The sequence below is a fragment of the Falco naumanni genome, chromosome 11, assembly GCF_017639655.2.
Source record: "Falco naumanni isolate bFalNau1 chromosome 11, bFalNau1.pat, whole genome shotgun sequence".
NCBI classification, from domain to species: domain Eukaryota; kingdom Metazoa; phylum Chordata; class Aves; order Falconiformes; family Falconidae; genus Falco; species Falco naumanni.
In genome coordinates, this window is record NC_054064.1 from 4,842,166 (window position 1) to 4,869,502 (window position 27,337).

Sequence of the window (27,337 nt, forward strand, 5' to 3'; positions counted from 1 at the left end):
GCATACGAAGACAAACGTAGCCTAGACGGAAAAAAAAAATTCTACTTTTCTATAGTATGTTCATGGGACACGGACACATTTAAAATGATCTCCACCTCTTACACAAAACCACCAGCTGTGAAATTTACAGGAGCTCAAAAATACTTTCTAATATTTTTCCTGGTAAAAACAGGAGGCAAAGATGGGAAATCTGCCACTCAAAGGAAGCAGATCTGAAATTGTCTGTTCTGATTAGAACCCTATGTACTTCTTGGAAACATGGGATGGGGAGATTCTAAGAACTGCCCATACGCAGGACAGAATTTGCTTATTTTTCTTGACTGTGGTTTCAGCACTGCTGTATTGCTTTATATCATGGAACTTCACATGAAAATGATTTGATAAAAATCTCAGGGTAGTTTGAAAAGCCTTTAAATTACCAGCCTGCACACTACATCAAACCAAGTTCTTACATTATTGCCTTTGATCCTGAAGCAAATATATAAACATAACAAAATAATACGAAAGTTATAACCACCTCCTGAAGATTTGGCTCAAACTGCCACAGCTGCACTGATTCCAATGAAGTGAGGACATTTTATATCAGCTGGGGACTTGGCCTGACAAAGGTGAAAGCAGTCAGCAGCATGCCAAATTGAGTGCGTGTGCATTTAAGCTTATTTTACTTAGCACTAAAGCCTTCGTGCTTTGAAACGCACCTTGGTAAAACAGCACACAGCTTTAATTCTTGCAGAAATACAGACAATTAATTTCTCATCTGGCTCAGAAAGCTGTATGAAAATAAGACCCAAACTGATATTCACTCAAGTTTTAAAGAAGTTTCCGCTAACTTTAGAAAAACTTGCATTTGCCAAAATACCGTGACTATTTGTTTGGGAGACCTGAGATAAGTTCCTAACAGCAGAAATGAGCCACAGCCCAGTCTGAAGTAACTGCTAAACGTTCAGGCCATAAGCTAAGATCCATATTTCTGCACTAAGTATCATCTCATCCATGGTCACAACAACTGGTCAAATCTTTTTCACATGCCATGAAAAGAGGAAGGGTCAACATAAGGAGAGGGTTATTTCAGATCATCCAGGCAGACTACTTCAGTGCTTTGGGTTTTTTTAAATAGTGAGAGCAGGCAGTGCTAAAAGTTAATATCGTAATGATTTGTGTGGAATTCAGCTCCCCGGAGCCGGCTCCAAAGTCCATGAGCAGCTTTCCAAAATGCCACCACGCCAGCTTTACTTACCTCCAGCCATCTCGCTCCTTTGTTGGCAGCCTGCTGAAACTCCACTCTTTTCAGGGTGACATGGTAAACAGCTCCCTCTTCTACCTCCTCACCCCCATCCTGAACAGTGATCTGCCAGGAAAAGGGGAAAGAAAATAAGGTAAGAGAGAAAGGCACACTTTCCCTCCTCTGCTAACCACAATCTATACCAGGTGCTCCCGTGCCTGGTGCAGAGCTGAGGGCAGGAGATGGGCTGCACAAAGTTAATTGCAATCAAAGCAATGCAGGATACTCGCAGATCGAGGGAACACTGGAGATATTCTTGGCAAGCTGTCCTTTCCTGTGGTATCAAGATACCCTGACTTTCCATTTAACTATTTTTTCCTAGACTAGCACATATTTTAAATAGTTGTAGAAAGTCTTTTCTAAGGAAATAGTTTGGTTTTGATTAGCAGTCTTCTCTTGCCTCTCCCTCCCCCTCCCCGCTTTTTGAAAGCAATTAATCTCTTTGGCCTTTCATTTATGGAAGGAATTGCACTTTTTAAAAACTGCTGAATTACTTAGGCAGACAGCCTTTAAACTTCGAAGCTAACAAGCATTTAAAATACAGCAAGCCTTTATTTCTTTTGACAGGAGGGATTTAAAGCGCTTGTGGTTTGCTTTTCCAAAAACCTATTATTTCGAGCTACAAAAAAAAATCCAACCACCTAAAAAACTGTACAAAGTCGAGGCTTTAGAACTCACAAATAATAGAAAGAGGATGCAAAAAAAAAAAAGTGCAACGTCTTCCAAACTTTAAGCGAACATGTGCAGTGCCTCCCGGTTTCCCAGATGATGGGCCGTACAAAAGAGCGCAGGCGGCGGCACGGGGGGCGGCAAACAGGCGCCGGGCTGCTCCGGGGGCAGCCAGCCGGGCACGGGGGGCGACCGGGCAGGCTCCGGCGGGCAGCGGGCGGCCGCCCCGCCGACACCGGCACCCCGCGGGCAGGGGGGGTGGGTGGGGGGACACGGGACGCCCGGTTACCATTTTAGCTCTCCACAGCAATTTCATTCTCGATGCCTTCCCGGGCGCCTCGACGGGGCACGCCGCCGCTGTCCGCCGCCGCTCCGCCCTGTCAGCGGCCCCCGCCGCCGCGGGCCGGGCCGAGCCGTGCGGCCCCTCGGCTCCGCGGCGCGGGAGGCGGGAGGGCGGGCGGCCGCCAGGCCCCGCCTCGGCCCGGCACCGGGCCCGGCCCCGCCGAGGGGCTTCCTGTTTACCGCGGGCGGCCCCGGCCGAAAAGTGGCGGCGGGGGGAGCCGTGCCTGCCTGGGGGCGCCGCCAGGAGCGGGACGGCCGCCCGCCCCGGCCCCGGCCCCGGTCCCGCCGGGAGGGGCGCGAGGTGCGGCGGGGCGGGGGGCAGCGCGGGGCAGCGGGGGCCGAGCGGGCGCCACCCAGCGCAGGGCGCGACGGGCGGGGCGCCGGGCCCGGCCCTCCGGCAAAGTCCTGCTGGCGGCGGCGCTCCGTGCTGTCGCCCTGCGGAGCCTGGCCAGCACTCGCCCACCGGGCAGCTCGGGCGGGAGCCGCGGACCCTCCTCCTGCTCCTCCTCCGGCCCCGCCGCGCCGGGCGGGCAGCGCTCAGCACCGGCAGGTGAGAACCCGGGGAGGCGGAGCGGGGGGGCCGCGCGCTCAGGGGCGGCAGCACGGCTGAGGGCGGTGGGGAATGGAGGCACGGGGGAGGCAGTCCTGCCCATCTGGCCGGTCCTGGCATGAGGGAACAGACCCTGACCGTCTGTCTCCACCTGTCCCACCTCTTCCCTTTGCAGAAGAGAAGGGTCTCGGACCGGTTCGGTGACCGCCTCCCCCGCCCTCCTCTCCGCACGGGCTGAGCCCACCTCGTCCCGCCGTGTCTCGCCCGGGAGCCCCTCGCCGACGGGCAGAGCCCGGTGCGCTGGGCCCGGCCCCAGCACGAGCTGCAGGCACCAGCGAGCCAGCCCCAGGAGCAGCCGCCACCTGGAGCTGCCTCCCGGGCTGTCTTGAGCTGCCTGGTTTTGGGGACTTCTAAATCAAAGGAGAGAGGAGTTGAGTGCACAAATTACCATGCAAGTCAATGAAAGCAGCACGAATTGAACTAGAAAATTCATATCTCCTGAACCTCAGCCCTAGCAGTCAGTATACTAACGTGTTTATACACAAGTGTTGCCACCAATTAGCTCAGGAGCATCACTGGTTCAGAGAGACGATCATCGCTTGCAGCTGTTAACATGAGGAAGCATACAAAAGCAAGGAACATGATTTTAAGCTACAAAACCAAGATTGAGCTATGCTGTCATGGGTGACCAGATCTGATTATTTGCTAGACTGTGCATTCAGTTTATTTGCCTCACACTGAGGCGATCCAGAATATGCTGAGGCAGATACTGACTTTAATAATCTGACTATAATGTATTCTAGCATACAACCCAAAGTCTAGATTTTCCAAAGTCCCTTGGCTTCTTCTGTAAAACTGCACAGAGCATTCTGAACGCTTTAGATTTTTCAAACCGGTTTTCCACATCATAATTTTTAGTCGCAAACAACAGAGTCTGCATTGAATTCATGTAGCTCACCCAGGAGGCACGCAAGCAGTTCCTGAACAAATTGCGCTTGAACGGGACAGACATGTTAGCATATGAAAATGGATAGCCAGCTACAAGGAGTATAACACCAAAGCCAAATCATTACTCTGTATTGAAATAAAAGCTTTGTCACGGTATGATGATCTGATGCCACAATAAGTGCACTGATGCTACTACCATTGCTTTGGATGGCAGTCACCAAAAAATGGTGGTTATTTCTAACTACTTCGTTAATAAGAAGAAAATGGCAGTGAGTTAATCGAGTGGGAAGGAGTACACGTGAGAAGGAGTTACACACATGTGGCCCAACTTACCTTGTGTTGAATCTCACATTTCAGGCTGGATCCTCAGAGAACACCTTACAGAGAGACAAGCTCAGGACTTTTCATTTAAGGTATGATCCAAGTCCCATCATGGATGGTGATTTTGAATCTTCTCAGTCATTGACAAGTGGCAGAGAGAAGCTCCATCATGAAGGAGAGCCAGATGAACTCATCCAGTTTAGCAAGTAACAAAATACTACACTTATTATTAATTAGATTTGCATTAGTCCTGCTTACTTAAGACTTATTTTCCAGAATGTTTTCACTGAGACTTGGTGCCCAAACTTTGTAACATTAAACACAGATACACCTTTATGGGAGAAAAAAAGTAAATATCAACATCACAGTCGAAGGTTACAGGAAGGACAGTAGTCAGGGGTATAATTTGGTAGTATGTCAAACCGAACCGTACTTTTTAAACAGTATTTTGAATTTACACATTGTCTCTCATCCTAACAAGACTGCAAGGACTGCACAAACAAGATGCTGTATAAACTGCACAATGGCACATGGTCCCTTGGGGCTGCTGAACAAGAACCTGCAACGGGCACAAAGGCACCCAGAGCAGTAAGGGGAGGGAGAAATTTTGGCTAAGGTGATGAGGTCTATATTAACTACATGTATTTTATAAGAACAAAGAGCTACCAACACTCTTCTAGACTTGAAGCTGGAGTTTCATGCAGTCTAAACCACACACAGATGCTAATCGTTACCCCCAGATCTCAGCTCTGCCAACATGCACCTGAGATGGCAAATTGTTGTTACCTGGGTTTCCCCAGTATCATCCACCCTCTGCTGTCATGGGTGTTAAATGCACTTGTGAAGGCAGATACACTTAAGAGGCAGCTATTTCCAGCTCAACAGATTTCTGAGTGAGCCTTGAAGATGATACATTTACAGTGGGATATTTGGTTCTGTACTGTCCTCAGCCAGCAGATCCAGGAGGGAGCTACCAGAATTAGCCTGAAGGAAAAATTCATTGTCTGTGCTAAGAGTTGTTGCTTTTTAAGGATGAGGCAAAAAAACCCCAACCCAATATTAAAAGTCTGTCTTTTGTAGAAACCTTCAGTGTTTCCTTGATTGAATTCTTAAGTCTAGTTATTTTGTTTACTTAGCCCTTAAATTAGTTTGCATGATTAAGCTTCTAGAAACTGTTTCCATTAACTAGTTTAGCTGCAAGGGGAAAACTGCAAGAAGGCCAGGACAACGCACACTGCAACTTAGCCTGACTAATTAACTGATCTTTCTTTAGCCCCTACCTAGTATGCCAGCTCAGAAAAACATGTAAGCAGTAGCTTTACTACAGCATGAGCTTAAAATATTCACATCAAAGGAACTAAATTCTTAAGATTCTTTGATGAACTGGAGCCTAGATCCTGAAATCAAAGTGAATTGCAGGTTCAAACCTCCATGGGACCAAGTCTGCCTCCCACAAGAATTACATCAAACATTGCATTGCAAAAAGCCCAGCAATCACATTCGCAACAGATTTTCAGTGAAAGACTGTTTATCCAAATCCTCTGCCAATTCTAATATTTGCAGTTTTCTAGTTCCTCGGAAGTCTGGATTCTATTGATAACCATCTCACTTGGGAAAAGGGTATTTGTCGGTTGGGGTGGTATCTTCATTAAAGCAGCTGACAGGGGATGGGATAGCGTTTTCCAACATAGTGTGCCTTTCTTATGCCACAGTATTTTATTGCTTTCCAGCTACGCAGAGAGGTCAATTTAAATACACTACCTCTTTCGACAGACCTTGTCCATATTTACATCATCAGATCTCGTAGCTACAGCACTGCTGTTACGTGGACTACAAGAAATTTCTCATGGACTGGTAGAATCTTTCACAGTGAATGAATGAAACATACTGTACCAACTACAAATGTAACAGAAGGACCCATTTTAACTCCAACTCCTGTCGTTAACTTTTACCAAAACATGCAGGTCTGTGTATGTATACATAACATATATGTATTTATTTGGTCTTCTAGAGAGAAAGGGTTATGGTCAGTCTAGGCTCCTAAAAATCTGCTTTATATCCAAACACGGATTATTTAGTACTAGAAAGGAGTAAAAGCATGTGTAACATTTAGCTGCCATTTAGTTGCACTCTAAGACCGTTTCAAACATTTATTTGAGACCAAGAGACAGGATCAGAATGCACAAGAAAACGTGAAGACAAAGCAGGCTCTGATTAATCTAAAAGATGTTCTGTAAAGATTTCAAGGACCAAAGGAAGCATGAAAAAGAGTAAGAACACTCTGCAACTCAGTAGAACTGCTGTTTTGCTCTTTTAACAGACTTTAATCACAAAACTGATCTGTACCAGTGAACCACACTCACAGTCAGCATCGTGTTAAATATTTGGCTCTTTCCAAATCATGTTCACATGCAATAACTAAATTCCTACCATGATCAAGCTTTGTGACTCCCCTTTCTACTGAATCAGAATTGTTCCTCTAATACATCTGAGTATGTATTCCCTCCCTCTTGCAACAAGAAAGAAATACAAATCCATTTGTGAATGCAAGCTTACACTTCTCACAGTGAAATGTTAGATAAGAAAATACTTTGAGGTCTGTAAAGTTCTCAAACTGCAGATAATTGACCACTTACAGCCCAACAAGAACTTGCTGACTGTCCACAGAGAACTAAGTTAGTCACAGAGTGATGATTTTTCCTTGTTTTCGGCTGTTGCTACAGCTGGCATGCAGACGCTTTCATGAGAAGACAAAGCAAAAGACCTATAAACCAGCTGGAAATAAAGAACAGCTAGTCTTACTGCCTATGCTAGGGGCCTAACAGAAGGAGAAGAGGAAAAAGTTGTCAGAGATACCCAAACAAGGGAAATATTCAGAAGAGCAAAGAAAAGGGCAGAGTAACCAGGTGATGTAAGAATCATTCCAGACAGCTTCTCCATGAGAGAACGGCATCACGCAGCCTAAAAGGAAAGAAGCCAGGTACCAGAGATCTGCATGTAAATTAGCTTCACTAGCAAAGGATGCTCAGTGGGAGATGGGAAAGCAAAACACAACTGTCTCTTCTTTTTTTTTTTTTTTTTTCCAAAATAGGAAAAATTCCTTGCATTAAGTTAGGCCACAGTTTCAAAATGTTCTTTTCAATGGCAGTGCCAGCTCAAGCAGTTTCCGCTCCCTGGTGCTTGACTGAGCCCGGGACTAGAACTGTTTGCATGTCAGATATGCTAGATTTTTCCTAGTAACCATGCCTTCGCATGAAATGTTTTTACAATATTACCTTTTTCTTCTTTTTTTCCTTTTTTTTTTTTTTTTTTTTTTAAGTGGCAACAGCTACCACTTCAAGGGCACTACCTACACATGTGCAACTGTCAGTTGGAAGAGAGGATTCCTTGAGACTGTCTTTTCATTCTGCAGAAAATATGAGAATCTATCATATGGAGTGAAGCACGTCCAAAGAGACACCCCTGCAATGGATGATGCATTAGAAGCACGTGCCTACTAAAGGAAATAAGTACTGTTTCTGTGAAGACTATCCCATTAATTATTATTCATTTGGTTTCTTTCTAACCGTATTTAGTTCTTGCTTTCCATTTATGTGCATGCCCTCAATTTGATAACTAATAGGTGCTGCAGACTACAGTTCTTGAGAATGAAACTATTTACAACTAGATAAAGATCACTGATGAGCCACAAAAGCTAGAAAATGCAGACACTATAGAAATGCAAACACAAACCGGTTTTATATTGTGTTTTAATGACTGTGGACTCTGGCCTGTAGCTTGGCTGCAGAAAGCTCTTTACTACAGTTACCATATGAAAATCACCTGGTAGTATTCCTTGACATTGTGTACGAGTTCCTACTTTCCGCTCAATTACACAGGTAGTTTGTCAAGGAGTGCTTTAGATCTGCTTCACCTGCAGTGCGCTACAATCTCACCTACACTGAAGGTCCTTTACAGCACAAAGCACCTCAGAGGCACATAGCTCATGCAGTACAGAGGTAATGTTTTGCACATGCTGTGCGCTGATGTAAAGGGTAACAGAGGTGACCTAGGTCCTCAGTCATCTTCATCTAGAAATAAATTAATTTTGATGTTTATATTCTTTAAATGAATAAGATGCATGTCACTACATGTCAGCCAGTAAGAAAAATTGTTGGGATCAGAAATTAAATTTTAATTTCAAATCACTAACTAATCAAAGCAAAAGAAACGTTACACTACACACTGTATGTCTAATCTAGCACTGTCTGCAAACATTGTAATCCTTAATGCTGTGCAAAAAGGGAAAAACCATGTTCCCCACTTGCTCTGAACTGCATTGAAAGGTGTGACGATGCAGTAGCAGCTCGGTAAAGAACCAGATACACAAGTTCATCATAATCTGTCTTCGTTGACACTAGAACTAAATAGAGGCCTTCAAGTAATTGCAAGTACTAACCAGCTTCATTGTAAAATGCCAGAGGAAATGCAGCAGAGCTCCCATACATGAAACTAAATTAATGATTCATAAGGCTTCATAATTAACAGCGCTAAGTCAAAAAATTATGTAGTTGAGGAAGCACATCCAGCCTTCCCTTGACCTCTCATTTCACATGTGATTGCAATTAGATAGGCATGCACTGTTTCACAAACTATGCTGTCCAATAGGATATGGCATGCTTTTATATAATCTCAGATCTAGGTAGCATATCTCCTTCAGGAACAGCAAGTCCTTTGACTTCATTTGTTAAGACTTCAAAACAAAGCTGCTTGCAAAACCACAGTCAGATCACTGGTAAACTGCGCCACCTGCAACATCACATGCAGGAACAGCAGCATATTTTACTCCCTGTCCCCTGAACCTTTTGACTCAAGAGGTGTGTAAGTGCTTGTGTACCTCGGAGTCTGGTCTTAGACCTGCCCCCAGCTCAGCCTGCAGAAACCTCTCTCAGTTCTTTGGGAACGACCTGTAGGAGCAGAGGCAGTGGGCCCTAGGAACCCAAGTCTCAGCTGCACATATCGCAAAACACCCAGAAACTTTTCTTAGTTCACAAGTGCTTTACAAAATCTTTTGTTCCTTTCAGCCCCATGTGTCCCTGCTGTTTCAAAGCAGTATCTTCCTCTAGTCTCTAAATAAGAGTTTCATGAAGCTCTAGAATTGTGAATCAGAGTTTCATGAAGCTCTAGAATTGTGAATCAAGAAATCTTCACTGCATCCTTCACAAGCTTTGCAGGAAGAAACAAAACCCTGAAGAGTTTCAGTCACTGAAAAACCTGAGTACATGGTTTTCTAAGGCTTGTAACTCAGTCAAATCAAAGTCAAAACTAAGACACTTCATACTTATGGCTATTTCAATGCCAAATTTTAGTACACAGGCCTCAGCCACTCACATTGCAGAGCTGTTCAAAAGAAGGCAGCAAAAAGTCTTTATGGAAGGAAAAATAGTTTTCCAGTCTCCTCATACTAACACATGGACGAAATGTTTTCACTCAAACTTTCCAAAAAATTTACCTTTGAGCAGCGTCCAAGGGCCTCATTTTAAAACTTTCTGCAAAGAATAAATACTTTAATCATATAAAAAGGCACTCCTCAATTACAAATCTGACTGTAATTCTCCTGACGTCAGTTCCATTTCTCCCAATTTACATTGTCATGAGACCAGAATCAACTCCAGTGCCTAAAACTAATAAAATTATTGCTCCCTTGGAAAATTGAAAAGAGAAGGTTAATATATCCAGCAAGCCTATATACCTGTAAGAACAGTGACAAAAATAAGTGTCATCAAAGAGCCTGGTGACTTTGGCCAGATGGAAATTTGAATCCTGTGGCAGACCCTGCGCTAGCACAGCCTACATCTTGCTCAGCTGACACTTTAGACATGGATTATGCCTACAGTGCCCATGAGTTTACTACCCTTTCATGATAATTCAATCATATCTAAAAAAAAATAAATGTTAAATACAACATCACATGGTAACATCACTCAGTAATTTTTTTCTAAAGATGGTAAAAACCAGGTATAGCAGGTCAAGGATTTAGGCCTGAAAGGACAGTGACTGAAGCATTCAGATACTGCATAGTGCTTGAAACAAGGCTATCTTGAGGGATAGAGGGGTATTAACAAAGTGAAAGTTCCTTATGCCATTGAGATCGCTCTGTAAACAATGGAACCATGTTCCTTTATCATATTATTGTTTCATAGAAGAATAGACAAGTGCACATATAAAGGAGAAGACAGGGAGATGGAGTTCACCAATTTCTTTCTTTTTCAAGAAAAAGACTGACTTTCCCATCTTTTACACATATACACACACATTTCAATATCATCAGTACTGTAACCACTGAGTTCTGCCACAGCTCCTGGACAGCATCATAAAATAAGTCCGACAAACATGGGGAAAAAAACCCTTACAGACACTGTGATATAAATGGGTCACTTTGCATCAGATGAATTAAGGAAAAGAAAACCCCTTTCCTGACTTGTGAATCAAATGGCTCTCATTTACAAGTGTCACTCAGAAGATTGCCTTCCTGTGTTTCAGATACTTTCTTTGCACCTAAGGAAAGTTTAAGAATTAAATTGGTCATGGCACAAACAGGTATTTGGTTTATGTAGCAAAACTCTTAATTTTCCCTAATTGCGCTCTCATCTCCATAAACAGGCTGATTCTCCATAAGAAACTTCTTACTTTCAATACATTTACAAATTTGTTATTGTCATTATCCACCCCTTATTCCATACCGTTTACATCATGCCACACTTTCCAGTACAACCTCATTAACCACTATTACTCTTCCCATCCTTTGATATAACACACAGACATCATTTCCCTAGTCTATGCACCACCTCTGTAAAAATGTCTATAAAATGTCCACAAATGTCCACAAAACGTCCATTGAGTTCATTTAGTCCATGAACACGATCTCTTATGGTGGTCACTCAGGAGAAGGGAGGTTGTGTGTTGTGTGGGGTTGTCGGGCGTCAAAGCCAGCTCAGGTCGGGTCACTGTTGCACTTGCACTGCTTCTTGTGCGGCTTGTCCAGGTGGTTCCCACTATAGTCATTCCTATAACATGAAACTCAAACCATGGGTTACAACAATTTAAAGGTATATCCATTACAATCTCAGTTCAAGGTGTACCTTCTCCTGCGTGGACTTACCCTTGGGCCACAATTCCTTCAGAGGCATAGCTGCTGTGGCACAGAATAACCGTGGCCACACACACTCTGAGATACACCTGCTCAGGCACAGACTTAGTCACGGCCACAGGGGATTTGAGGTGTCATGCTCCCATGTGGACTCATTCACAGGTCACAGTTCCTTTGATTTGAGTTCACACTGGAGTTCCAGTCTGTCCAGTACAGCAGCACAGAAACAGCAGGGATGCCCTGGCCACCTGCCAGCCCCGGCGCATAGCCATTGCTGTTATCAAAATGTTCCCGGGCCCAGCACAGTAAGATGATCAGCAGTACAGCAAGCAGAGAAAGCAAGAGGCAGCCACTAACGAGCACTAGACTCTAAGGCAAGCAAGCCCCAGGGCAAGCACAGAAACCTGCCCCTTAATAGCTAAACAGCAGTAACAGCTATAAATTTGAACTAGCACATCCCAAACAAGTCTGTTGTTATCTTGAACCCTTTGAGCCCCACGTTGGGCGCCAAGAAGGTCTGTCATGGTTTAACCCCGGCCGGCAACCAAGCACCACACAGCTGCTTGCTCACTCCCCCTCACCCAGAGGGATGGGGAAGAGAGTCGGAAAGGAATGTAAAACTCAAGGGTTGAGATAAGAACAATTCAATAGCTAAAGCAAAACCCATGCATGCAAGGAAAGCAAAGGAAGGAATTCATTCACTACTTCTAATCGGCAGGCAGGTGTTTGGCCACCCCCAGGAAAGCAGGGCTCCATCATGCGTAACAGTTACTTGGGAAGACAAACCCCGTCATGCCAAATGCCCCCCCCCCCCCCCTTCTTCTTCCCCCAGTTTATATACTCAGCATGTCGTCATATGGTACCTCTGGCTAGTTCAGGTCACCTGTCCCGGCTGTGTCCCCTCCCAATTCCCTGTGCCCCTCCAGCTCTCTCACTGGCAGGGCCCAAGGAACTGAAAAGTCCTTGATTTCATAAACATGACCTGGCAACAACTAGAAACATCAGTGTCCTATTCACATTGTTCTTACACTAAATCCAAAACAGCACTGCTCCAGCTACTAAGAAGAAAATTAACTCTATTCTAGCTGAAACTAGGACATTGGTCTGTTTATTATTATATATTATATTATTGGCTAGTTGGTACTCAATCCTCCTCCTTGTTCCCGAATTACTTGCTGTAGTTCATGTTCTTTTCTAGCAAGCTTCAGTTTCCAGAACAAGAAATTGAACTACTTGATTAAATGTGCTCTCAAAAGTTCTCATTTGCAAACATAACTTTCTTTTCCCCTTCTGCCCTGTTTCATTTTGCTTTGGTTACAGATATACTGCACATATGCCTTTTATGGCCCTGTTACAGTATGCTTAAACAGTATAAATCTCTGTTGACTATGAGGATTTTCCTCTCCTTAATTTTGACACTAGAGTCTTTTTCATTTTTCCTCTTAAAAAAGAAATATTTCTTCCCCTAGAAGTCTGTATCACTCTGGTATCCTTTAATCCAAGCGCTCCCCAGAGTACTCTAGGTTTAAAAATTATACCTGAATGTCTATTATTTAGGATACTGGGAGTACTTCCCACTCTATCTCAGGCCTCCCATTCCTCTGAGCAGGCTTTTGCCAGCTAGCTCTGTATTTCTATCTAACTAGTTCAAAGCCCAAGGACTTCGTCCCTCCCACACATTGAGTTATAATCAGATGGCATGTCTTCAGTTTGACTCATTCCCTTCATGCATACATAGTTTCCAGAAAGACTAAATTAAGAGTTTCAATTTAAATGCTGTTCCTACAACAAATCCTAGTAATCATACGTTTTCAACAGCATTATATATGTTAGAGATCACAATTAAAATGTCCAAAAGTAACTCTATAGCTTAGACTTGAAACATAAGGAAAATGTGCATAAAGCAATCTTGTGAACTGTGAACCCCAAGACAAAGTTTGGCATTCCCGAGTGTTATGCACAAACGCAGCACTCTTAACCTCTCAGAGATCATTAAAATAACAGGGATAAATTAATCATAAATCCTTGTATTACTATCATAGTTTATCTTATTTGTGGGGTTTTTTTATTTTAAATGACCCATATTAAACTTAAAAACTATGTGCCCTGTTATTGTGGGGCATATTTCAAAATACTCAGAAATTCCTAGACCCCGTTTTAAGATGCCTGCTGAATGCCATCACATACAAGAACTCTTCCACATGCTGAAGACTGTTGAACACCCTGAACAAATTTCTCAGCCAGATCTAAAACAAATCCTTGCAAGCTTTCACGTAAGATGGGTGCACTGTGAGATTCTCTGGTCTCAGATCACAATGCTGTGAATCCAAGCCAACAAAGGATTCCCACTAGCATAACAGAAAATAGAACATAGGCTTCAATTCAGCTCGGAGGGAAGGCATGAGAAAGAATATCATTTTCCAGTTGGCTTGGGCTACTCACCCTATCTTTTTCCCAGTGCTCAAGCAACACTAAGCCAAAGTTGTCATCTTTTTTTTTTTTCTCTTCATTGGGTTAAAAGTGAAATAACTGAAGTGAAGCAAGAAATCAGCATATCTATGGGTCTCTTGTTATCTGTGATGCCACATTCATTCTATCTGATTTCGTCAAATTGTACAGAGATTGTATTACCCTCTTACAGCCCTGGTAGACAGGCACCACTAAATCAGACCCCTAGTCCACAGCTTTCTTTTGAGTGCTGTTTAGATTTGCAGGGAGGAGCAAAGAACAAGACTATTGTAAATAAATATGTAACAATTAACTTTAGAAATATATATACTGTTCCCCCTACAACCATGTCATGTGTCATCATCATACATACCACTTGAACAATTACGATTTCAGGGCTTTACTGACTACGACAGCCTTGAACACAGAAATCTCTAAATTAGAAAGGATGTCTTTTGAGTGCAGCGCAATCAAGTCCAATGCAATGCAAGGTGTGGGGAAGCTGGGGTTTGGGGGTTTCAAGTTGCTTTTCTGTTTGTTTGTTTTTATGTCTACCATCTCTAAAATATCCCATAGTCAAACACAACAGCCTGTGCACTAGTGACTTGCCTGCTGCAGGCTCTCTGGACTCTTCCTCTGGAAATTCTTTCTTTGTCTTCTGCAAAATTTCCAGAAACGAAAACGCCGTTTCTGAACAACTTCAGCATCTGAAAACAACAGAAAGGCAGTTTTAGAATGCGGATAGGAATACATTTACTTTAATGGCCATCATGCTTCTCTCTTGTCAAACACAACAGTCAAGTAAGATCACTACATAAATAAGGAAGATGCTCAGTCATGGTCATCAGACGCAGTGCCAGCCACTCACAACCAACAGCATGGTTACACACACTTGAGCCCCCTTCCCAGCTCGCTTAGCTTTTTGCTTTCTCTGATGTTAGATTAAGTACCACTACTGCAGTGGCCTAAACCAGTAACCTAGATAGCACCTTGATGCCAAAAAAACTCAGAATGAAGAAAACTGCTGAGACTTTTTGTAGTTTTAGCAGCAAGGTATTAATTTTCTGCACAGGGGAGATGGTTTGCACCACAGAAACTCGCTCCCAAGTACAGGTGTGAAGCAAGCAAATTTATACATTTGAGATACATGATTGCAACATCTTCTCATACATTATTAACGCAATTACAACATCTCATTGCATATTAATGAAGGGCAGAGTCTGGGCAGAGTTTAGGCGGAGTTTTCTCTTGGCATCAATTTTTAGAGGGTCGTTCCAGCCTTTGGCCTTGCTCAGGTGGTCTCAAGAGTTGCACTTTTCAACTTTCTTTCACAAGTGACCCTGCCAGGATCTTGTACATGAATCTTGGCTTGTTACCATTTTCTTCTATTGAGGTGTCTAACTCTACCTAATTTATGATTTCTAGTACCTGGTACAGTGATTTCCAACAATGGCTTAGGCCTGGGTACAGGGAGCAAGAACAGGGTGATTCAGCACTACATGCTATGGTTCCTCAGGAACCAAGGTGGGCAATCTTGTAAGGCAGGACAGAACTTCTACCTGAGACTTTTCTCAGGCGGATCTTTAGGTTTTTAGGCCTTTTTCCTTTTCAACCTCGAATTCTACCTTTCCTTTTCAACCTCGAATTCTACCTTTCCTTTTCAACCTCTAATTCTACCTTTCCTTTTCAACCTCAAATTCTACCTCTTGACTACACTGCATATGTAAGTTCAATGCTAAGACTTCCTCAATCAGGACACCTTTAGATTAAGAAAATGGGTGTTAAACATATTTCTGGAAGTGACCTGTTTTGCTAGGGAAGGCAAAAATGCTTCTGGCAACATAAGTCGGCTCCAACCTTTTTCCCTTTATGCTGTTACGACTGACTCTTGCCTTCCATCTGTTGCAAACTCTGGTCTTTCCAAAGGCTATATTCTTACACTCCAGATCAGTGAAAATGCACCATTCTCTTGCTCTCAGTTATTTAATACTCATTTTTATGATCCCTCAGAATCCTTTGTCTAACTCTCCTTGTTTTTATCTCTCAGAAGGTCCTCATCTCTGCTGATGCATCTTCCCTCAGACCAATACATGCTAGAAGCTCCCAAAGGTAAAAACAGCTGCAAGATTTTTTCTTCTATATGCTATACATACACACTTAGTATAAGCCCAGCTTTAAGATGCATCTTTATTCTGATGCCAAAAATGCACCTGCAGTTTACAATAATATGACATAAAGATCCTGTAGAACACAAGCAGTATTTCCTTTACTAACAAAGTTTTAAATGATTTACAGCCTGCAATTGATGCGTATCACTAGTGATCTATAAATATTTGCTCTCACTGGTATCGACCTTCATACCCTGCCTTACATCCTTCCCATCTTCTGCCTCTTCATTTTCATTACATTCTTTGAGAAAGACTTCTACCTACTTGCAAATGTTCTGGGACAAGACAATAAAAATCCTAGCTGTGACCTTTTGGCACTATTACAATGCAAAAATAATATTGTACAATGGGTCCATAGAGTCCAATATCCAACAACCATGCCAACTGATGCCAGTCTGTTGTAGATTAATAGACTACAATCCACCTGAACAAATTTAGATCAATACCTATTAAAAATCCTGCGAGCTTCTGGGAGCAGTATGCCCAAGCATACTCACATAAAGAGAAATACCTCTTAATACCTGTGTCCTTGCTGCTTGGCTGCTGCTATAGCCCATATATCACTTCCTTGAAGAATTGCTACTAGTGACTTCAGTGGATTCACTTCCAAGGGAAAGGTGACAGGATTAGAACCATGAGCTGTAAACACTTCAGTACCCTCTGGGATTACGGTGTGTTATTATTATTATTGGACCATTATGCACAGACAGCAAAGGCATTCATTTAAGGATACTAGTTTCTATTTCCAGCTCTATTACATCTATTTTTATCTGAATTCATTTAAAGACAGCATTATCAACCCAGAAACAAAAGACAGGAAGGAGATGGAAGTCCACAATGCTTGAGACTCTAGACAATGACAGGAAACAGCCTGTGTTTTGACAGTTCCCGCAATTCTCCTCCAGATTATATTTACTGAAGATATTGACAAAGTCTGACAAGCAAAATAAAAACATAAACAAAACTCCATGAAGGGGAAATCCTCTTGTTTTAAATACCAGCAGAGTGGAAAATTTTAGAGAGAATCCAGGTCTAGAACATTATGTTAGAAAAAATTTGGCTACATAAAAGCAGGAATGGAACGGTGACATGACAGTAACAAGATGTAACCAGAACAAATGATTCCATGTTCCACTTGCAGAAATTCCATTGTCTGCCTGCAAGCAAATTTACAAAGAACAAAACAAATAAAACAATCATTCAGTGTATTTTGTGATGGGTATATTAACAAGATATTTGGCTTAGGTATTTTCAAAGTACTCGCCACAGTGACAGGTGAACATAATAACTGAATGTTTTTGGTATATGAAGCTTCATAGCCAATCCAATTCCAAGATCTCCACAAGCTGAGGCAAGGAATGTCCTTTAGCTTATATATGCGTTCTCTGTAATTGATACAGGAACATAAAAACCCAGCTGTACTGGAGAAGTTCAGAAAACCTATCAACAGACAAGCCAGACTGTAGATCAGTTTTGCACTATTCTGAACAAGCATGTAGCTTGCTGGCAGTAGAGCATTACTTAGCAAACTCAAATCCTATCCATTGTATTGGGATGACGTTAATAAAGATGTGTTTTGGAGTTTTTACATAGACAAAGATCTAGCTGAAGTCAAACATACTTTCTCCTCAGTAAAAACCAAGAAAGAACTTCAAAACTGGCCAAGGTTGAACACTGTTTGAGCAGAAGCCAACTGTTTTGTTATCCAGAGATCGGCTGGAAACACACCAATAAACAGGATGGAAGATACTCTTTTCAAGGGAATATTATAAACAACAAATTAATTGTGCAATATGTTACTGTGATCAGGAAGATGAACTGGATTGGAAATAAAAACCTAGAGTAGATAATTAGTAATTATGCAATTATATGAAAAATAACTAAAACACACCAAAAAAAATCAAGGGAATATTACATTCTTTCACTTTGGGCTGTGAGCTGAAGACTGATAGGCTCCATGGAGGAGTTCCTCCTGTAAGAAGTTACTCCATACTTGTCCACAACTGAACTGTCAGGAGCTACATATGCACTACATAGGCAATTTGTCAATCTTGGTATAGCCACAGCTGCTTTCCACATTGTAGGGGGTTTGCAGCATCCTCAAAGAATAAGCTAAAACACACAGCCTTTCATCCACAAATCATTTCCTACCTGAAACTGTCTTGCTAGAGAGGACTATTCAAACTGCAAGGCAATTCTTTAGTAATACTGCTAGCAAGAATACCAGAAAGCATCAAATACAATAAAGGAGTTTATAAAGTGGTCATCAGTGCACTGAGGACTGGAATAAGCCACCCGATGCATTTCCCATCCAGCACCAGACAGCATCAGGTGGCTGTCCTGGATTAAACCTGCAAGCAAGAAGTGAAATGACTCTGTATTTTCCTCTTCCCCCAAATATGTGTCTATTATTCTTTATGGCTTGTTTTTTTAACCTTTGATTTGCAAAGCAAAATGAAACCAAAGCCATAGCCTTATTATATTTAAAAAAAGAGAAAAACCAGAGAATTTAAACTTACTGCAAACCATGACCAGACATGCATTTATCACTATAACGTGGCATGATATGTCAGTTGATAATTTGGCACCCACTTAAGAGAAAGAATTCTGCTTATTTTTCGTTCCACGAGCTAGTCCAAAACCAAGTGCAAAGTTGCACAATCCCTCCAACTTCGTTGGAGAAGCAATAGTCAGAACCAAGATTTACAGAAGAGGGAAGGGAAAAAAAAAATCTCAATCCACTTTTCTGGATAAGTGGTTAAAAAAGCAAAAGAGTTCAGCAGAGAAACACATTGCTCTTTTGCTTTTCCAGGCAGGTTTCTTGCTCTTCCAAGTGGACTCCAGACTTCATGTATTTCTTTCCCTCCCTCCCTGTCCCAGCCCTTGATGATAGTATTTGGCAGGAACTTTTAATTAAAAAAAAAATCCAGACTGCCTTTGTGCTACCCCAGCAAACCTCTCTGGGGAAATTATGTTCTTTGCTCAGCAATTCCTGTTCAGCACAGTGCCAACACAAGGAAAACAGCTGGAGCAACTTCCTATTCTCCATTCAGGCCTGGTGGCCTAGGAACAAATCCTTACAAAAAGAATCAGAGGCTGAAACCCACAAAGAATCATTGACAAAGAAATGCACAATGACTTCTGAAAGATTTTATTTTCAGCTCATTTTTTAAAAGGAATACATTCAGTCTCTCACAATAACACAGAACTCATTAACAACCTGATCCAACTACCACCAAAACTGTTGAAAAGCTTCCTATCAAGTGGCAACCAGAACAATTTAACAAAGAAAGCTGACCTGTTGTAAAGACTGTGCAGCCACCACCTGGGCAATGGGCTTGAGCAGCACTTGCAACAACAGCCTGAACGCGCACACAGCCTCCAGCACTAGCAAATAGCAACAGTAATGCAAAGCAACAGATACATGTTCTATATCATCACCCGATGAACGTGCTGAGTCTCAAGTATACATTTTCTAGGCCAGGCACGTCCTAATACAAGTGATCCAGGCAGCAATCTTGCCATACATCATGATTTTATCTCATTTAGCATTTTCCTTGAAGAACCCATCACTTACATGCAAATAATTTCCTATATTCCAATACCTCAATATGGCTCCTCCAATAACTCCTTTAATACCTAAAAAATTAAAATAATGCAAACATGATTACTTTTTAAGTCTTGTAGTTATGTCATCCTCCTATTGGGGAGGGAAGAGCTTGCCAGATGGGATTGATAATTATGTGGCTGTAACCTTAACAGCTGTCATTCAGACACATAAGGATATCATCCAGTTTAATCTGAACACCAAGAGATTTAATTTAAATCCCTTTCCACTCTGTGGAAATGCAATACTAACTATGGGGCTATCACCACGTCTCCCCAGGCTTCAAGATTATTTTGATGGACATTATTTTTTTCCTGAGAAACACAATGTATATTCACACGTGTAGGGAAAGCCAACATTTAATCCAAGGATTACGACCATGAAGTCCTGCTATTCTAAATAAGACTGCTCCTTGGGCTTTAATTTGAAAATCCATATATTACTTGCTAACTTCCTGACATTTAAATTTCAAAATGCAAAGCATCTGAGATCATAGCTGGGCTCTGGAAGAGACCCAACAGTTAAATCTCTGGAGAAGTCAGGCAAGGCTGATAATTGGGTTCAGACAAGGATATCTATTTGGTTTTTACTACACTGATACTGGATAACACTCCAGCCTTGCATGTTTCCCTTTTTTTTCAGTTTTGCTCTTTTCTTCCTTTTAAGGAAAGGTAACCTTTTTAATTGTCTCTCATCACTAATCACATCTAGATAATGCTAACTAGCTAACCCTTTACAATAGTCTGGCCTACTAATGGTTTAGTGAGGGGGGAAGGAAGAGAGAGCAGTGTTGCACCTCTAAGGCACAAGGCTTTACAAATTGAAGGTCTGTCCTTTTCCAGAGGCTGTGTCATCACAAGGCTCACACTGCTTGTGTCTGAATGACAGGATAGGTCTCCTTCTTTCTCTCCTCACCTCCTTTTCTCAAATTACCATGGATTTCCTTCACTGTAACTTGGTTGCCAGCTCTGAGCGTACTCCATGGACAAACAACAAATTCCTCTGGTTCAGTCTACAGTTGAGGGATGAGGAAAGCAGTTCCTCCAACGTTATTTAGAAGAGAAGAATGGAAACAAATATTCCAAAGTAATATTCAACCGATTATACAAATGTTGATTAACCTAAAACTACATCAAAACAAAGTGCCCTGCATGTTACATACAGGGCATATAACTTGCTTGTTCCTACATGTTTAATCAAAAGACTTAAGAAAAAAAGTCATGACACGTATCACACTCAGGTTATGACTAGTTTCAGGATCAGAATACAGTGCTAGCCATCTGCCGTAACAGTATTATGGCAACAAATCTTTTACCTGTGCTAACCTGTCCTCCATAATCTTTGTTGGTCTCCTATGCTTATACAAGCATGGAATACAACACCCAGATCAAATGCAGGTATTAAACAGGTATGCTAAAAAAAGAGAATCCACAGCAAAACTTAATTAGTCTCCATGGGACACTGGCAACGGGGGGACTTCGGAGTCCCTCTTCAGGACTTTCTTACCGTGCTTCTGAAAATGTTTCTTATCTAGGTCACTGTTTTACCTTTTCCTGCTCAATTATTTGAGGAACTGTTTTACAACCTCCTTTGATCTAGGTATTCAGGCCAGCAACAATACAGTGCAGAGTCAGGTAAATGATATTTTAAACAACATTTAGCAAAGATCAGAGGAATTTTTCCACTTTATCACGTTTCCACTGCAAAAAAAGGTGCCATTAAGACTGACAGAGCACCTACACAACAGTAGCTCAAGAAGGCCCCCAAGACAAGCAGCTACTAACCTGTTTGGGCCTTCCCTGAGGTGCAGCAGTCAGCAGTTTGCCACATATAACTTACCCAAATACCTGAAATTTATTGAACAAGGAACTGAGAGGATGTGACAACTGCAAACCGATTCTTCATTAGACCTGAAGCTGGAAAGGCATTATGTATGCATGGAAGAAGAAACTCTAAAGCCAGAGGTTTATAAATTAGTAGCAAGTCATAAAACTCCTAATCACAGCAGTCAGAACCTGACAAGATACTGGGAAGGACCATCCTTACTCTGAGGACTCAGGTGGCTAACTCTTTAACAACACTAAAGGAATTAGATCAGTATACTCTTTTGGCTTGATTTCCCAGGCAATCACATTGCCTGCCACCCTCCCCCTTACAACAGTGGATTCAAGTCAGGTTGAACAGAAATTTAAACTGCTATATGGTTAATGGAAATCTTCTACATCTGGAAAGGAGGAAAGGCCCTTCTAGCATCTCATTGATAAAAAATGACCCAATCTTGGGAGATACTTCAATCTGAGCACACATCTTCTTAGAATCCAGAATCAATCGCAAAACACAAACTAGAGGAAAACCAGGCTTCATTAATTCTGGTCTCCAAGATTGAGAGTGACTGAAAACACATAGTAGGGCTTATTTGATGGACCTCAGAAAACCTTGTATGTGGAGTTTTGGAACAGATACAAAGAAACTCAGAGTCTTCGATTTGAAACCTCATAATGCCGATCTGAAACAAATCCATTTTGTGAGCAAAAGAATTAATGAAGCCTACTCTCCTTGTAATGAGGCTTACCACTGCTGCATAAGTAAAATCTACAACTTCTTGCTGAAGCATCCAGAAGTCACACTCTGCACCTATTTCTCTCAGCTTTATCACACTGGTGAGGGTTTCCCCACCACTGCATGGAACCGTGAAAACCTGTACCTACTCTGAAGAGGATGCAAATTGAACCACTTTCAGGCTCTAAAACTGAGATCACAGATGGTGAAAAAAACCAAAACCAAACCCACCAATAAAGCCACCTCCCACAAAAGTCAACCCACAGCATAACTGTGGGTCTCAAATAACTGATTTTGAAGATATCACGCTTTTATTTTAGTCCGATACCATTCCAACATAAACCCATAGCAGTAAAACTAAAACCTCGGTATCTTCTGATTCCCTCCTGAAATTAATTTGTTGCCTGCCCTTAAGCCAGTTTCTACCAGGAAAATGTAAAACAAGCTACAACCACAACTACAGCCAGACTGTAGCTTCCCAGCTGAGGCAACCTTGGGGGAAACGCATGACAGCCTCAATTCCTCCTCTAGCAAGAAGGTGGTTCTGTAGGTAAGGCTGATACATTAATAATAAATTCATAAAGTTTTCCTGTCGGCTACTTGCTTAAAATGGGGTGGGGGTGGGGGGTGGGGGTGGTAAGGGCATATATATACATATATGTGTGTGTGGATTTTTTTATTTCCTAGAACTGCTGCCTTCTATCAAGAGGAAACCTCACAAAGCTGTGTCATTTTCTAATTAGTAAGAAGTATCTGATAGGATAAGGTAGAAAACGTGGATCTACGCAGTCCAGGCGCATCCTGAAAAAGAAAAACCTTTTCCTATCACTTAAAGCAGCGCTTTCCTTTGTGATTGAACATATGTATTAGTATAGTAAAGGTCTTGGACAGGGCAAGTGAAGTCGGGAGCGCCTTGTTCCCCAGCAAGCAGGGGGCCCCTCCCAGGCGATGCTGGCGGTGAGGAACCACAGCGGCTGGTTTTGTACAAGTCGGCGCGTGCGCTCCTCTGGCAACCGCCTCTGCGGCCGCGGGTACCGCACAGAGCCGAGGGGGCCGAGGGAACCAGACCCCGAGCCGCTGCCCGGCGGGACCCCGGCCCCCGGCAGAAGATCCCCCTCGGAAACTCAAGCGCCTGCCTGAGCCGCTCGTGAGACAAGAGGGGCTGAAACGGGCTGGAATCCACCGGGTGCCCTCACTGTCCAAGGCCCAGGGGCCTTTTCCGAGCGGCTTTCTTGCACTCGGACGCTGCCGGGCACCCGCCCGGGCTGCGGCACCTGGGCCGGCACCCCCGGCCCCACAACACGCCCAGCCCGAGCCGCTCCCTAACCCCGGCGGCGCGGCCGCTCGGCCCCTCAGGCGCCGCCGCCGGCTGCTCGCTCCAGGGAGCGCCGGGCCGCCCCTCCCCACCCCCTCAGCCCTGGCCAGGGACGGCAGGGCCCTGCCTTGCTCGGAACCGCCCGCGACGGGGAGAACGCCGTCTCTTCCGCGATGTGTCGCGCCGTCTCGCACCCCGCGGAGACACGAGAAACAACCGACACCCATGATCGCCACCGCTCCTCAGAGCACTGCGCGACCAACGGCCCCGGCGCCCCAACAACGCAGCACCCCTTTGTTACGGTGCCGCCCCGCCCGGCAACGGCAGCGCCTCAGCGCGCAGAGCGCGGGGGTGGTGCGGCCGCGGTGGGGGGCGGCCGCGGTGGGGGGCGCCCGCGGAGGTAATATCCTTCCGCCGCCCGACAGGAAAAAAGTCCCGTCAGCGGCGGCCCCGACGACGGTTGGGGTGGGGGCTGCGGGGCGGGACGGAGCGGGGCTACCGGCCGTGCCCTGGCAAAAACCAGCTGCTGCGGTAGCTGGTCCCTACCGCCAGCGCCTGCCCCACCGGCACGGCCGTGCCAGCTGCCCAGAGAGGGAAGCGTGTGCAGCCCCGGCTGGAAGCCTTTCTCCCAGCGGGGTCCCAAAACAAGTTCCCTTCGCTCCCCCAGTGCTGGCTTTTATAGCACTTGCATCACTGCTTGGGAAACCTCTGCTGCTTTGCTAAGGTGACACCCTGACACCCGCAAAGCGCCTCGAAGATTCATTTGAGTTACGGGCTGAAAGAAGGCAGGCATGCCTACATAAACCTCACTGGCTTCGGCCAATAAATACGTTTTGTTGAGATTAGAGAGAATTTGAAAACAGCCTTGCAAAAGGAGGTGACGTTTTAGAGCAAAGTAGAATTAGGAAACCTTTTAAGATCAGATGGTTTGATTCTGCAACTGTAGCCAATAAAAAAGGGGAAAAAAAGAGCATCTGAGGCATGAAGAGGTTTTTATACAATATTGACTAAACCAGATGAAGATAATATAAGATGTAGTATTTTCTGGAAAGAACCAAAAGTCAAAATGAAGACCTTGACGAAGCTTTTGTGGAACTGGAATTGAAGCTCCGCCAGGAGCAGAGGGCTGCAGACTCACAGACCAGATGACTCGCAGCAGTTTACAGCCCTGTACAAATGTACAGTCCATTAGCGGTTTCCATTGCTGCTGCTGTAGTGAGCTATAAAAGTTTTGGTAACTCCAAAGTCGACACATACCCTGTTTGGTCTTTTTTATTTACAGGGGGAATCGTTTCGACAGAAGAGCATGCAAGACAGCTAAGGGCAGTAGTTGCATCTGGCTTCCCAGATAAATTTACTGGCTGTCATAAATGGAAATTTTTACTTTTAACTTGCGTTTTAGCCTAAAGTCAGAGCATTACATATACCTTGATTGGCATATACGAAGAAATAATACTATCAAGAAAGATGGTGGCAGATGGACACCCTGTAAGCTGTGTAGTGACAGAGAGGAGCAGGGGCAAGGTGCTAACTGGAAAGAAGCTGGAAACTGAAGACAAAAACCTGCTGGAAGTTTGAATCCTCTTCCATACAAAGTTGGTGCTTTGGATACATTTTTTAGAAACAAGAGAACTGAGTTTAAAAAAAAGAAAAGTCTGGCTCTAATGGTTTTCTTTCTAATGAGAAAAGTCTGTAAGAACCCAAAACGCTGGCAAACTGCTTGGGTCAAAAGGGGACCAGTGTAACAGGAGGGTAATACAGTCGATTAATGAGGATCGAGAAGCAGGGCTCTGGCACTGCCTAACATAATTTTTGGAAAGTTGCATGATTTTAGGAAGAGCTTCCTGTTTACTTATATTTAAGACATGGGTAACACATAGAACTGCTCTGAAATTTTTCAGATGTTAAGTTTTTTTAATCAGAAAATGGGTCATCTATTGAGTGAATGTGGTTCATTAAAAATACCTGGGGTTTGAAACATCTTTTACGCAAACTGAGAGTTTCCAGTGGAATTCTCCCTAGACTCCTATTATTTTGTCCCTGGCCAGAGGCTCACTAGTGCTCACAACTCTGGAAAGTGTAAATTGCTGAAATAAATGGCTTAGTGGAGTTAACATAAAAGTGAACGGGATTTAAAAACAAACAAAAAAACCCCCAACCTGCAGGATCTAGGGGACTTCTTATTTTTGTGAAATGTGACAACTACTTTGTCTGAACCAAAATCAAGCTTTGAAATAAAACCAAGACTTTTTGATTTTTCAGACACCTCTTCCTTTCCTGACACAAGACAGTATGAAAACTCAGTTAATTCACAGCAAGTTATGGTCCTTCCTCCACCATCTCTTCCCTCTTCCAAAACAGACAACATAAATGTGTCATCCCCAAGAGCCTTCTGCCCATGTCCCCACAAAGGAAGAAATCTCTTCAAGGGATTTCACGCTCCCATTTCATGGTCACCAAGAAATTACACCTGCTTCTTACACACATTATGGTGGAATCCATACAGCAAAACTAAGATCTAATGCTATGTCAGACAACAAATACAAGACTCTTCCTGCCCCTAGGATTTTAGTTCCACATCTGTAGAGCACTTTGAAGCCATGAGACTGAAGGTACTACAAAGATACTAAAATATTTTTAAAATATTAAAAGAAATTAAACCAGCAGGTTTTCTTCCATGTAAAGGAACTATACCTTCCTATCACAACACAAGCAATACATTGGGTGGAAATCCAGGTTTTCCATGACTCAGTATGACACCTGGCCCAAACCAGAAACCAGCTACATTCTTCCTGTGCAAAGTTCTATTTATTTTCTGTTTGTAATTTGAAAACAAGTTTTATTCTCGTGTATTTTTACTTTCATTGTTTAACAAGATCATTTTAATTGTATTATTTCTTAGGGGCAAAAAAATACAGATATTTAGAGTGCCCCTTCTGCTAAATTCAGAGGGAGAAGGGGAAAAAAACCCATCACCCTAGAAAAATAGAACAGAGAAAAAAAATTATCGCCTGTACAGGGGTGTTACAAAGCATATGGGTAAAAAAAATGCCCCTCTCAAAGAAATTGGGTTGGACAATGCAACAGGCAAATGCAACTTTCTTTTTTTATTAATGCATCTAACCTGTATTCAGGGCGATGGTAGAAACTACGGTCATGGAAAGTGATGAGTTACAGTACCAGAGAGCAAAAAACTCCCTGTGTCCTGTGGATGGCAAGTGATACAAAACAGCGTGCAGGCTGAGAAGCTCAGAGGCAGCAAAGTATTTCATTTGTTGCATTCCAGACTGCTATCAAAATAGAGAGACGGCATTTTATAAATACAGTTATCAAGCACTGGTACATAAAACAGAGGGAGATAGGTCAGTGAGGTAGCAGCCACAGCTGTCAATGTTTAACCCTTAACCTGTATTTATACAAACACACATAAAAATATATAAAAATCAAGGATCAAAGCACCAGCACCCAACAAACACACACAAGCCATTCTGCATTGTCTTTGCAAGTGCTATTAAGAATGATCCAATGTATTCTTAAGATCTGATGAGAAATCCAGACACAGCCCTACTAAAGCATTTGAAATCCTAAGAAAAAAAGAAAACTGCAGTTCTTTAAGTATTTCCTATATCACAGTAAGATTTTTCTCCCACTCTGGGATATAAAAGCCTGAGCAATGTGCAAGAGGCATGACTATACCAGATGCACATTTTTCTCAATCGAATTTGCTTCAGTTTCTCTTTTAGAAGGATATGGGTTTACCCTACAGCCTTCATACTGAAGTGCATCAAAAGGTTGTACAGAACAATAGACTACCTTCAATTATGATCTGACTTTGTAGGAAACCATATGAGCACAAAGGACCCACTGATAACTCCAGCACAGTTTGGGACGTTACAATTTGTTTTTTGTAATGCTTAGCACTTTTGTTATGTTCCTTATCAGCTCTCCTCACATTTCACAGATTTTTTTAATTTAGCATCCCACAATTCTTTAAGAAGC

At 43.0% G+C, this 27,337-nt stretch overlaps 2 protein-coding genes and 1 long non-coding RNA gene across 4 annotated transcripts in view; 2 read left to right on the plus strand and 1 right to left on the minus strand.

Moving 5' to 3' along the window:
• The window catches only part of RGL1 (ral guanine nucleotide dissociation stimulator like 1), a 79,247-nt gene extending 76,875 nt beyond the window's left edge, over nt 1–2,372 (minus strand). Inside the window, exons 1-2 of the mRNA XM_040609935.1 lie at nt 2,241–2,372; nt 1,238–1,348 (exon numbers count right to left, since the gene is read on the minus strand). Coding sequence (XP_040465869.1) covers nt 1,238–1,348; nt 2,241–2,267 — 138 coding nt within the window. The 5' untranslated portion in view covers nt 2,268–2,372. The remainder of the gene's footprint in view (nt 1–1,237; nt 1,349–2,240) is intronic.
• Nucleotides 2,373–2,613: 241 nt separating this feature from the next.
• On the plus strand, nt 2,614–8,675 carry LOC121095331. 2 transcript variants are annotated; one of them, XR_005830067.1, is made up of 4 exons: nt 2,614–2,843; nt 4,149–4,204; nt 6,272–7,109; nt 7,432–8,675. It is a non-coding gene; the product is annotated as an uncharacterized LOC121095331 (long non-coding RNA). The 2 variants fall into 2 exon arrangements; XR_005830066.1 differs by lacking the exon at nt 6,272–7,109.
• A 3,433-nt stretch (nt 8,676–12,108) lies between these two features.
• Nucleotides 12,109–27,337, plus strand: part of APOBEC4 (apolipoprotein B mRNA editing enzyme catalytic polypeptide like 4) — a 28,243-nt gene continuing 13,014 nt past the window's right edge. The window contains 1 exon segment of the mRNA XM_040610848.1: nt 12,109–22,164. Within this exon segment, the coding sequence (XP_040466782.1) occupies nt 21,884–22,164 (281 nt within the window). The 5' untranslated portion in view covers nt 12,109–21,883.